Raw genomic sequence first — 11,670 nt, 5'->3', positions numbered from 1 at the left:
TATTCATTTTGTTTTTTGTAAATGATTTTTTTTTAAAATACAATTTTAGGTGGACATAGAATTTTTTTTAAATGGCCATAGATGAATCTGAACTATTAATCTGTCAAACAAAAAAGAATAGTATCTTTGACTCTGAAATCTGTAAAGTGTTTACATTCCTTGACTTAGATAAATATTGTAATAGGTCAGACAGTCATGTTTCCAGGATCATCATCTAGATCACTCTTCTTAATCTATACAGAAACCCATGCAGTTTCTGAAACTGAACAGATTTTGCTGTAAATGATTGGTTGTAAGTTGATTTATGTCCCACTTGAAAATTTTTCACTCATATAGAGGCATCACCATAATATACTGGTGAAGAGCTTCAAATTTAAATTCAAATTTAGTCCTATTCTCAGCATTCTGTGCCATTGAGCAGTGAGGGTTCTTTTTTGTGCCAATGCCTACTGTGACACAGGACCTCGGTTTTTAAGGTGTCATCCAAAAGAACTGTGACTTTATTTCTAATGCTGGGCGGTTGGTGAAGGAACAGTCACTGCCTAGGTTTATGTCTTAGGTTTGATGCAGGGTGGCAAATGAGAATCGAAACCAAACCTCCCAATCATGAAGTGAATGCCCTACCACTAGGCTACCGTAAATGAAGAATTCACGAAACAACAAAGTTCATATTTAGAAATGTTTTTACTTCTTGGCAACCAAGAATTTCTTATGACCTAGTACTTTATCAAGTTTTACAACAAGTATTAAAATTTCAAATTATACTTAGCTAGTGCAAGTACATATTCTTTTTATCAACTTTTCTTGCCATTAGCTCACCTGAGCTACAAGATGAATTGAGCTGTTCTGATTGTCTGGCATCCATCTGTCTGTCCCCTTGTCTGTAAACTTTAAACATATTTGTCTTCTGAAGAACCACTGGGAATTTTAACCAAAGATGGGCACGAAACATCTTTGGGTAAAGGGGATTCAAAATTGTTTAAATGAAGTGCCAAGCCCAATACCTAGGGGAGATGAGAAAAAGTAAAAATAGAGTTGGGTCACAAAAAATTCTCAATAATCACTGGGCTAAAAAAAGGTGAAACTTAAGTTAGGTGAAGGTTTCCTGACATAGTGGAGATTCAACATTTTTCATATCTGCCCTTGGAGTAGGATGGGGCCACAATAGGGTTTCAAAATTTTACATGGTAATATATAGGAAATATATTTAATTTAAAAATTTTCCTCTCAAGACCCACTTGGCTTGAAAAGAAAAAAAATTACCTGAAAACTTCCTGAATGTAGATTCAGAATATCAAATCATTGTCTCCAAGAGGAGGGGCCACACAAGAGGATCTAAGTTGTTCAAATCATCCAAAGAAAAGGTAGAGTTGGACTACAATAGGCAATCAAAGTTCTACTAATATACATGTAAAAAAAAGATTCTTAACCACTGAGCCAGAAAAGATTAAACTTATGTGGAACTTCACGACATTGTAGATATTAAAATCTTAAGAACATTAGGGCCAAGGTTACTCAGACAAGCATTGTAGCCCATGAGCCTCTTGTTTTATTATTGTAAACTAGCTATTTTGCCAAACTTTAATAAAAATTACTATAAGATTTGTACAATAAATCATTTACTATTGTAAAAAGATAAGTGCAGTGACTTTACAACTTGAAAAGAATGATAATATATGATATTCACCATGGGCAATCTGCATAGAAGGCAAATACAAACAATTATAATAAAGTTTGGTGAAATACCGTATATACTGGCCTATAAGTCTGTTTCTTGGGAGTTAAACTTTGGTTCAAAACTCTATGTCCGACTTATGGGCGAGTTATAAAAAGATTGGTATTTTAGAGGGCCAAGCCCTCTCATATAAGCTTAAAAAATACAACCGACTTATAGGCGGACCGACTTATATGCGAGTATATACGGTAGCTAGTCTACAATTTCTTTTACTGGGTTGTAGTATATTGGACAGTTTGTTCCTGTTTTGCACACATTTGAATTTCCGTGCAGGTTTTGAAAAGATGTGTGCAAAACAGGATTTTGTCCAGGTAAAATCATAACTTAATTGCTATAGTCTATACCATAGTTGTGAATTTGGAGAAAGAGATTCTACGGAAAGAATAGGAAGAAAAATGATTAATTTTGCATTTGATATTTTGATTTATTTCTGTAATTTCATATTTAGAAAAAAACTATTTTAAAACATAAAAAATATCATAAATACTAATCAAAACTATAATTATACACGTATTCATATGGTACTAAATGGACAAGTTATTTTTTTCATTAATTAGGATTGAATTCATTTACTCATTCATTTTATCTTTATGAAATGGGTGAGCTGCAATAAGGATATTTGTCTAAATTATCAACTTCATCCTCATTTTCAAAATTTATTCTTTTTAATATATATTTTAATGCATTGGTAAAATACAGGTTATTCCAGAGAGAGATCAGACTATAATTGCTTTATCTAATTTCTATACCTAATTATCAAATGTGCAAAATGGGAACACACCTATTGGACTATATGGACTATTGGCTATGGGCCTGGAACAGAAAGTTCAGTGGTCAGGGCTTCTGACTAAAAATGCAGGGTCCCAGGTGCAATTCCTGCTCCAGCCATAAAATTTTTCTCCTTTTCCTTAGGCAAAGCCACTTTTTCTTTATAAATAAAAATAAAATCCATAAGGCCATCTTTAAACAAGAGGCCCATGGGCCACATCGCTCACCTGAGCACACTGGCTAGGAAGAAGCAGAAATCATTTCAGAATTGAAATGGTTTAAAAGGGGGGGGGGGGGAGGGGCAAACTTAAATTTACACTACCCCAGGATGCTTCTATATCAATATTACTAATCATGGCTTTGCTGTCTTAAACAGAAAAAATTTAAATATTTTTTTCTAATGAATTCCTATGTAAAACTGTGATTGCTCATTGTGGCCCCACTCTACCCACCGTAAATTTGAACAAATTTGAATCAACACTACCTGAGGATGTGACTATAATAATATGACTAATCATGGCTTTGCTGTTCTTGAGCAAAAGATTTTTTCAAGATGATTCCTATATATTCTTATGCAAAACTTTGACCCTCTGTTGTGCCCCCAACCCCTGAGGGATCATTATTTGAACAAACTTGATTCTACAATACCTAAGGATGCTTCTGTATAAATATGACTAATAATGGCTTAGTTGTTCTTGAGAAGAAGATTTCAAAGATATTTAAATTTTCCTATGTACTGATATGATCAGGTTCTTACAAGGGATATATAGGTTTTCCTTTTACTCTAAGCTAATGATTGGAATGCTTATTTAGACAGCTCTGTCTGATGGTATGCCACATAGTATTTAAATTTTCTCTTATCTAGAGATGGGGACTGTGTAAGGTACTACTTGCACCATGTTTCTCCCCTAGGTTCCCACTGATAGATAAGAACCAGTTGTCTCAATCTTCTTCAGATTTACTATGCCCAGAACTTCACATCAATTCCCTAGGATACTTGCCACTGGTGTTTATAACTTTTATTTTGTCTTACCCTTAAGGTTTTCCATCCTCTATCCTTAAACGTCCATCACATACATAATACCCTGATATTAATTTGTATCAATGCTGTGGTGTTTTTCCTTTGATGTCCACTGTGTTTTTATTTTTGATACACCATGACTAACTGTGCTCTACCAACTATGCTCTATCAAGATAGAACATGCCAGGGTAATTAAATGCAACAATTCCAATGACCCTTGACCTTACATTGATAAAGAAAAAGAATATAAACAAAGTAGCTGACTTTATAAGCAGAATACAAACACATATAAACATAGTGAATGTATACCTTTCCTTAGGTCTACATAAAACATTCTAAATTTTGCACATCAATTTTTAAATCCAAAAGCATTTTACAGTAGAAAAGGATTTAACAAGAGAAAGTTTCAAAAATGAAATTAACTAAGCATTAAGTACTTAACAAAAATTGCATTGAAGTCTATGGAGCATTTTTTTAAAAAATAAAAATTCAAATAGTAAAAATATCAATAAATACTGTAGTGGAAAAATGCACTAAAACACATTAGTAATACCCTTAGGCAAGTGCATTCCAAGGGTTGTCAGGTCATTCCACTATCTGAAGTCTTCAATGCGTTTTACTCAAATGCCCCTTAACCATTACACCTATATATTCCTATGTAAACCTTAACCCACTGTTGTGGCCCTGCCCTACCCTCAGGAGTCATGATTTGAACAAACTTGAATCTACACTACCTCAGCTAATCACTGGAGTAGACCGTGTGTTAAAATTCATACCTGTATATTAAAATGCAACTTTTTTTTTCAAGATATAGAGATTTTGGCCAATAACACTGCAGGTTATCACTGTTGACGTAAGAATGCAGTACATCACTGTATAGTCTCATTTTGTGATATATAGGGTTGTCCCTAAGACCCGGGATTTCCCCGCCTATAATGACATAATCCCCTGGTTATTCTGGTATTCCCCTTTAACCCCCTGTTAGGGCAGGAACCCTAGACCCCCTTCTACTTTTTAAATGTCCCCTGCTATTTCAATTCTTAGGACAACCCTGGATATACATAAATATTAAAAATGACTGAACACAAAAAGTTAAGAGTGAATGAACTTAACTTTTAATATAACAAAATAAATGTAAAAAATGATCAGGTTTTTTTTACTGGAAGCAAACTGCATCTGCAAGAAACAAATCAGATTATTTTCTAGTGCAGAACAAATTTCAACAGAAAAATTGGAAAGATTTCAAAATAACTGTTTTATATAATAGTATTCTTACTTTAAGGATTGTCATTCAAAACAAGAAATGAAGTGTGGCCCTACCCTAGCAGTCCCCTTCCACTCCAAGCTCTGGGTGTCAGGGACAGGTTGTATTCTTTTTCACCTCTAAGTATCCGCAAGGAAAGTGGTTTCTGCAAAGATGTACAATTTAATCTTCAAAGGTCACCAGAACCAGGAGAAAAATGCAAGCAGTCGTTAAGAGTTGTCTATCTTTATATAAAATGCAAGCAGTCGTTAAGAGTTGTCTATCTTTATATAAAAATGCAAGCAGTCGTTAAGAGTTGTCTATCTTTATATAAAAATGCAAGCAGTCGTTAAGAGTTGTCTATCTTTACATGCATTAAATGAATTTGAAAAGTAACATGAAGTTCTTTCATTAAATTTATTAAAAAGGTTTCTTTTGGAAAAACATTAAAAATATATCAATACAATTTATTCCACAAATTACAAATTCTTATTATGAGGGTTGATCCAAAAGTATATATAATACTTTTTAAGATATAAACACATTTGGGTAACGCCTATCACCGCACAATAGAAACATGACCAATATGTCTTTATGACATTACAACTGGGAACTCATTTTCAATTCATTCACAAATTAAATCTATTAAATCTCTCACACATATATTATTTAATCTAACTGCCAATTCGTGCACCAGTGTTGATGGTTTATTAGGTTACTGTTAGTCAAAATTATTTGAAGCATTTCAAAGTCCATTTTCAAATTTGTTTTTGGGCTGTGTGTGCAAAAATCTTCTTGTAAGGCATTAGATTCAAGAGTCAGTCTTTAGAGTCTGGTTTTTCCTCCAAGCACTTTTTCTTTTTCTTCGCATATGTCAATCTTTTGACTTCCATTTATGGATGCCTTCTATGTACAATGTATTTTTTTTTTCACCTCCATTAAGTTTCTTTACTCACCTTATTTAAAATAAAATTATCTGATGTCATGCCTAGGTGTTAATCGGGACTGGTATCAACCTTTCAGCAGAGAAAGAGTGAGTAGACAATCAATTCACCTTTACTGTCACATGATTGAAGAAACAGGGAAATAAACTTTGGACAGTTAAGTTTTAATGAAACAGCTAGCTCAAAGCGAGTCGCTTTTAACAAGATGGCAGTTAAACTCCATTTAGATTATTTGAAAGCATGGAAATTAACACACGTTTGATATATTTAAGAGATTTGTGGATGAACTGAAGATGAGTGCCAAAAAGTAATGATATATTCATAAAGATGTCATTTATTTTATTGTTGTGTTGCAATAGACATTGCCTTAGTTGGTGTTTATACTTAAAAAGTATTGTATATATCTGAATGAAAATTTCAGGCAATAGTCAAATTGGATTGAAGTATTAGTATACCAAATTTTGTTCATTACTTCTTTTATTAAAAATCTTATTCATAGCCTTAAGTAGGAACATTTCTTTTGGACCAACCCTCGTATCTACTAAGTAAATAATAACTCTATATATAATGTTTTTATACTACATGTACATACATCTTTGCTGTGTTGAACCACAGTTGCTATGTTTTGAAGATTCTGGAAATTATGTGACATTACCGATCCAAACTTCAGCACTTTGTCATTTACACAAAGTCCCTGTCAAAAGTTAAAACAATATAATATAAACTATAATAAAACAACATGTATGTGAAACACATACACAGTAAATATAGACTTAAAATATAAATAAATATTGGTTACTCAGTATCCTGTTTATATGTATTAGGTAGAATTCTTATGAATCAGAGGCTACTAACATGAAACATGTCCAAATTAAAAAGATGAAAGATATTAAAAATATTAATTTTATTACATATTTACTATGGAATCTGGACAGGGCTATGTAGTTCAATATCGCATCATCACACCATTGAGCTTTGGGTCGATAACGTAATAATACGATGATGATGACGCGATAACAATGATGAATGGCTTGATGTTTTGAATTTTCCGTCTTCTGGCAGTCATGTTGACTTACTGATGAAATCTCGCTAAAAATGTCTGTAGATACGACTATGAAGGGATAGGAGGTGGATAAAATATAAAGGTTGATAATAGAATATGTCTAGAATTAAGGAACTAAAGGTAGCTGATTGACCAATGCTGGAAAGTGGAGAAATACATCCCCAACCGTGCGCAGAAAATTTTTGCACCGTAAATTGCACTTTATTTGCATTACGGGATCTGTAGCATTATGGTCAAATACTAAAATGTAAAACCATAACACTACAGTTCTGCAGCTATGCCCTATCCAGATTCCATATATTTAGATGTTTTCAATATTTTTTCTTGCCTACGGTTTTACATGAAATAATTCATAGTCATATTTTGTTGAATTATATTATTTTATGAATTCATGTGTTATGGATAGAATTAATAATTACACAAGTATATGCAGGAGATCCTTCATCCACCTTGTCTACAGTCAGGAAGGGGGATAACCTTGTGTGTGTTTCCTCTGATGTGGCAGATTTTTCCTCTGTTGGACTTTGCTCCTTCTGAAGACGGGCTTCAGCATGGATTTTGTAGAGTCCTTCCTCAATTTCATTCATTACAGCTTTATGATCATTTTGAAGATCTGAATCAGAGGGGGAAAAGATCATTTTTTTTAAAATCAGGAACTTAACTAACTTAGTAACTCAATTTTCATCAGATTTGTTTTTATCCCAGGACTCAAGGTCTTTGATAAGGTTAAGCCCCAGCTAAAATTTTGTTCCTTCCTAAAAAAGGTATCTATAGAGGTCCCTCTCATTATTGTAGAAAGCTTGCATATAAATTGCTTTTCACAGAAATATTGTGTTCCTATACAGAAAAAATAGTTGTAATAGTGAGCACAGTGAGTAGCACAAAGTGCTGCTTGTAATGCTAGCTCAGTAGACTTATTTGTCAAGCAAATTTTGTGTGATACCTTCCCAGAATTCCTTTGCTACCACAATATTCCGTTCAATAATGGCAGACAAGGCATATAGGCAACCAAGATTTGGTTCTTACAAAGAGCCAAATGGAAACAAAAAACATTTGCAGCTTCTCTTAAAAAAAAATATCCTTAACCAAAAGTCTCTGAAATTGGATCTCTACTGGTCTTTTTTACTTTAAAAAAGTAGAGAAAGGTAGCAGTTGGACTACAAACTATGGCAACAGCAAGAAATAAAATAATGATCTTTGTTTTAGTCTCTTTCTGAGTCAAGTTTAATTGCAACTGGACAAAAACTGCAGAAGGAGTAACATTTTTGAAAGAATTTCACAGAAATTTCTAATTTTAGTAACCATGACAATACCCTTCACTAAAATCAAAAACCAATACAAAGAATCTATCTTAATGTAGTCTACTTGTGTACCAAGTTTTCAGAAATCGGACCCAAAACTGTAGGAGAAGTAGTGTTTTGAGAGAATTTCACAGAAATTTCTATTTTTAGTAACCAAGGCAATACATGTACTGTTCAATGAAATCAAAAATTGATAGACAAAATTATGTATCTTAGTGTAGTCTACTTGTGTACCAATTCATATTGTAATCAGATTAAAATTGTAGGAGGAATAGCATTTTGAAAGAATTTCCAGAAATTCTATTTTTAGTAACCATGGCAATACCATTCATCAAAATCAAAACCTATATACAGAATTATGCATCTTACTGTAGTCTACTTGTGTATCACACAATTTTAAAAATGGACTGAAACTGTAGGAGGAGTAGCATTCTGAAAGAATTTCACAGAAATTTCTATTTTTAGTAATATGGCAACACCGTTCAATGAAATAAAAAATCAATATACCAAATGTGAGTATCTTAGTGAAGTCTACACTTGTGTAGGAACTTAGACTGAAATTGGACTGGAACTATAGGAGAAGTAGGGTTTTGAAAGAATTTTCACAGATATTTTCATTTTTAGTAACCATGGCAATACCATTCATCAAAGTCAAAAACCAATAAAAAGAATTATGAATCTTAATGTACATGTAGTCTATTTGTGTTCCAAATTATATTGAAATCGGACTAAAATTGTAGGAGGAGTACCATTTTCAAAAGAATTTCACAGAATTTTCTATTTCTAGAAACCTTAATTGGCAACACGGCTGACCAGTAGAGCTGAAAATGAGCACTATTTTTGACTCGCAAATGGAAGTGCAACTAATGTATGACAAGAAATGACATAAAAGTCTTGACTAAGAGCCTTTGATCTTTAACCTTCTAGTTTTACCAGCACTTGGTGAAAAGGCTGATCTAAGTTAAATGTGTATAAAAATGTTTTTGATAATACAAAAAAATAATACAACTCACACCGTTAAACATATTATTATCTTTTTAATAGTGAAATACTGTAATTTATTTATTGAATAAAAGTGATATTTTGTCACAATGTGAAAGAATATAAAAGTGATGTTTTCTTGTCACAGTATGAAAGAATATCAGAAATGTGGCAAATATTTTTCTTTCATTCACAAAAAGAGTTGTAAAAATACTCCCTGGACTGCTACATGTATAAGATTAGATAGATAGAGTAAATAAACCATCCTAAGAGAGAGTAAAACTGCAAAAGTTTCTCCAAATATGTTGTTGAAATCCATGTTTACATTTTCAATCTCACAATCGCTAAGCTATGATGTCACAACCTATGAAACTGTGTTATGATAAGACGGAGGCAAAGGGAAAATACAAAATGTAATAAACAGGCGATATTTCGTTTGTTTTGTAGTTTTGTAGTTGAATACGGAATTTGTTACACTCATGAGACAGGATTTTTTTTATATTTTCACTTGTGCATTGCACTCGTGAACATATAGGGTGAGTTAACCGTGCATCGGACACATACCTTACTTCGGACAACTTTAAGCAATAAACTTTCATTGAACCCGAGTCTCCTCCTGTTTTTACTTGTTTCTGTCTTAAAGGGGAAGATTTAAACTTTTTAATGATGCCGATTTTTATTTTCATGTTGTGATAAAAATACCACAAGAATGGCCTTGAAGTTACATCATATTTTGCATCATCAAAGGGGAGTAACCAGAATTTTACCATTTTGCAATTTTTAGAGTTGTCGTTCTTTTAAATAGACGTCAACGGAACGGGTCGGACCTAGGTAAAATTTATCAATAATTGATTATTTTAGAGAAATTTTTCAAAACTTTTACTTCAATGTTTGAATAATATATTTTACAGTTGTTTTTTTGTAGTATATTTATTTCACCGTACATCGGACACAAATTAACCATGCATCGGACACTTTCCGATGCATGGGTAATCACTTCCATTTTCATATAAAACCCAAATGACAGCTGTTTTTTACGGAAATAAAAAATAGAAACTCTAAATATTCAGTGAAAATACAAATTATCGATATATGACGACTAGAACTGGACTCAATTTATTTCTTTAAACTAGATGATGATAACCCACGAGGCAAAGGCGCGAGTTGCCATATTACTAGTACTGTAAAGCCTTTCTAAGGCGATGTGATGCAACTAAAATCTCTTCACATTTGTGGATCGAAAAAGTCATTCAAATTTAATTAGAAGTTTAATTTTTAAATAAAAGATAAAAATGTTTCGATATCACTCATTTTAAAGCACGGAGATCAAGGTATGATATTTTTCTGGTTTAAATATCGTATGTCCGATGCATGGTGAATATTGTCCGATCCATGGTGAATTCTTACTTATTCCGAAAAAATCGGTTTTTAATGATATTTTCTCAATAAATAGGGCGCGGTTGTGTCAAAAATTTATATTTTAACCACATACTACATATTAAGTTCCATTTTGATAATATTCGGTCGGTAGCGATATCGCTAGAACTTGTTGAAGTGCGAGGGTGTCCGATGCATGGTGAATTCACCCTATATATATATATATATATATATATATATATATATATATATATATATATATATATATATATATATATATATATATATATATTCACAAGTGAATTAAATTTCATATTTAACTACAAAACATTGAATATTAATTCTCTTTTTACTTATTACTGTTAATTCTACATCACAGTGTATACAGATTACTCACAAATGACTTTATGTCTGGTATGTCTAACCGTGTACACATCAATGTCTGCTCTAGGATACCCTTCAGTGTCTATCAAAGGTTCGTTCATTCCAATCCCCTTTTGCTTCAAATGAAAAAGAACGTATAACGTTACATGAATGATGAAATCGCACTAAAACTATCGCAAAGAAATGCAAGTTTTTTTTTTAGTTTCTCACCAAATATAACCTCCTAGTCTAAAGGGATTTAAGGACTCCAACTTTTTTTACATACCGAATCTAAAACCTCTAGAAGAGCTTTTATTTCTGCTTCAATTTCATCTTTTTTCTTCATCATTTTTTTCACGTCATCCATAGAGGCTGCCATCTTGATGAAATTTCCCGGATAACGCACCCGAGGAAAATTGTCGTTCCCAGTGGCGGATTCAGAAATATCAAGTAGGGGGTTTCAGGAACGTAGTGGAGGGTATGGAAGGAGGTTTCCCTCGAGATTTAAAAATGGGCTCCGAAGTGCATTTTCCAGCATTGAATCAGTTGTTTATAGCTCAACTGAGCCGAAGGCTCAAGTGAGCTTTTCTGATCAAATTTTGTCCGGCACCGGCGTCCGTCTGTCTGTCTGTAAACTTTTCACATTTTCGACCTCTTCTAAAGAACCACTCGACCAGTTTCAACTAAATTCCCATAAAGTATCCTTGGGTAAAGGGGATTCAAGTTTATTGAAATGAAGGGCCACGCCTTCTACCAAGGGGAGATAATTATGAATTAGCGAAAAATTAATGATATCTTTTAATAATCTTCTTCTCAAGAACTACTGGGTTGGAAAATCCTCAGGTACTGTAGAATACATAAGAAAAATCTTTAA

General features: G+C 32.9%; 1 protein-coding gene across 1 annotated transcript; it reads right to left on the bottom strand.

The window, feature by feature from the left end:
• Nucleotides 1-4,618: 4,618 nt before the first annotated feature.
• LOC133187220 (26S proteasome non-ATPase regulatory subunit 9-like) lies at nt 4,619-11,209 on the bottom strand. Its single transcript, XM_061322575.1, has 6 exons — nt 11,083-11,209; nt 10,831-10,933; nt 7,194-7,387; nt 6,304-6,405; nt 4,845-4,933; nt 4,619-4,700 (listed from the first exon to the last, which is right to left on the bottom strand). Exons 1-6 carry the CDS (start codon nt 11,173-11,175, stop codon nt 4,670-4,672), a joined length of 612 nt encoding a protein of 203 aa, XP_061178559.1. The 5' UTR covers nt 11,176-11,209; the 3' UTR covers nt 4,619-4,669.
• Nucleotides 11,210-11,670: the final 461 nt, after the last annotated feature.

This window comes from Saccostrea echinata, unplaced genomic scaffold (assembly GCF_033153115.1).
Source record: "Saccostrea echinata isolate AGI-Se365-2 ecotype Australia unplaced genomic scaffold, CSIRO_AGI_Sech_v1 ptg000014l, whole genome shotgun sequence".
Classification (NCBI taxonomy): Eukaryota; Metazoa; Mollusca; class Bivalvia; order Ostreida; family Ostreidae; genus Saccostrea; species Saccostrea echinata.
The sequence above is the reverse complement of the archived record's forward strand: the minus strand, read 5'-3'. Positions and strand labels throughout refer to the sequence as shown.

Coding starts and splice junctions, on each gene's coding strand:
- LOC133187220 (XM_061322575.1), bottom strand. CDS start 11,175: ATGGCAGCCTCTATGGATGACGTGAAAAAAATGATGAAGAAAAAAGAT. Junction 10,934..11,082: donor TTCTAGAGGTTTTAGATTCG/GTATGTAAAAAA, acceptor TTTCATTTGAAG/CAAAAGGGGATTGGAATGAA. Junction 4,934..6,303: donor TGGTTCAACACAGCAAAGAT/GTATGTACATGT, acceptor ACATCTTTGCAG/AAACCACTTTCCTTGCGGAT.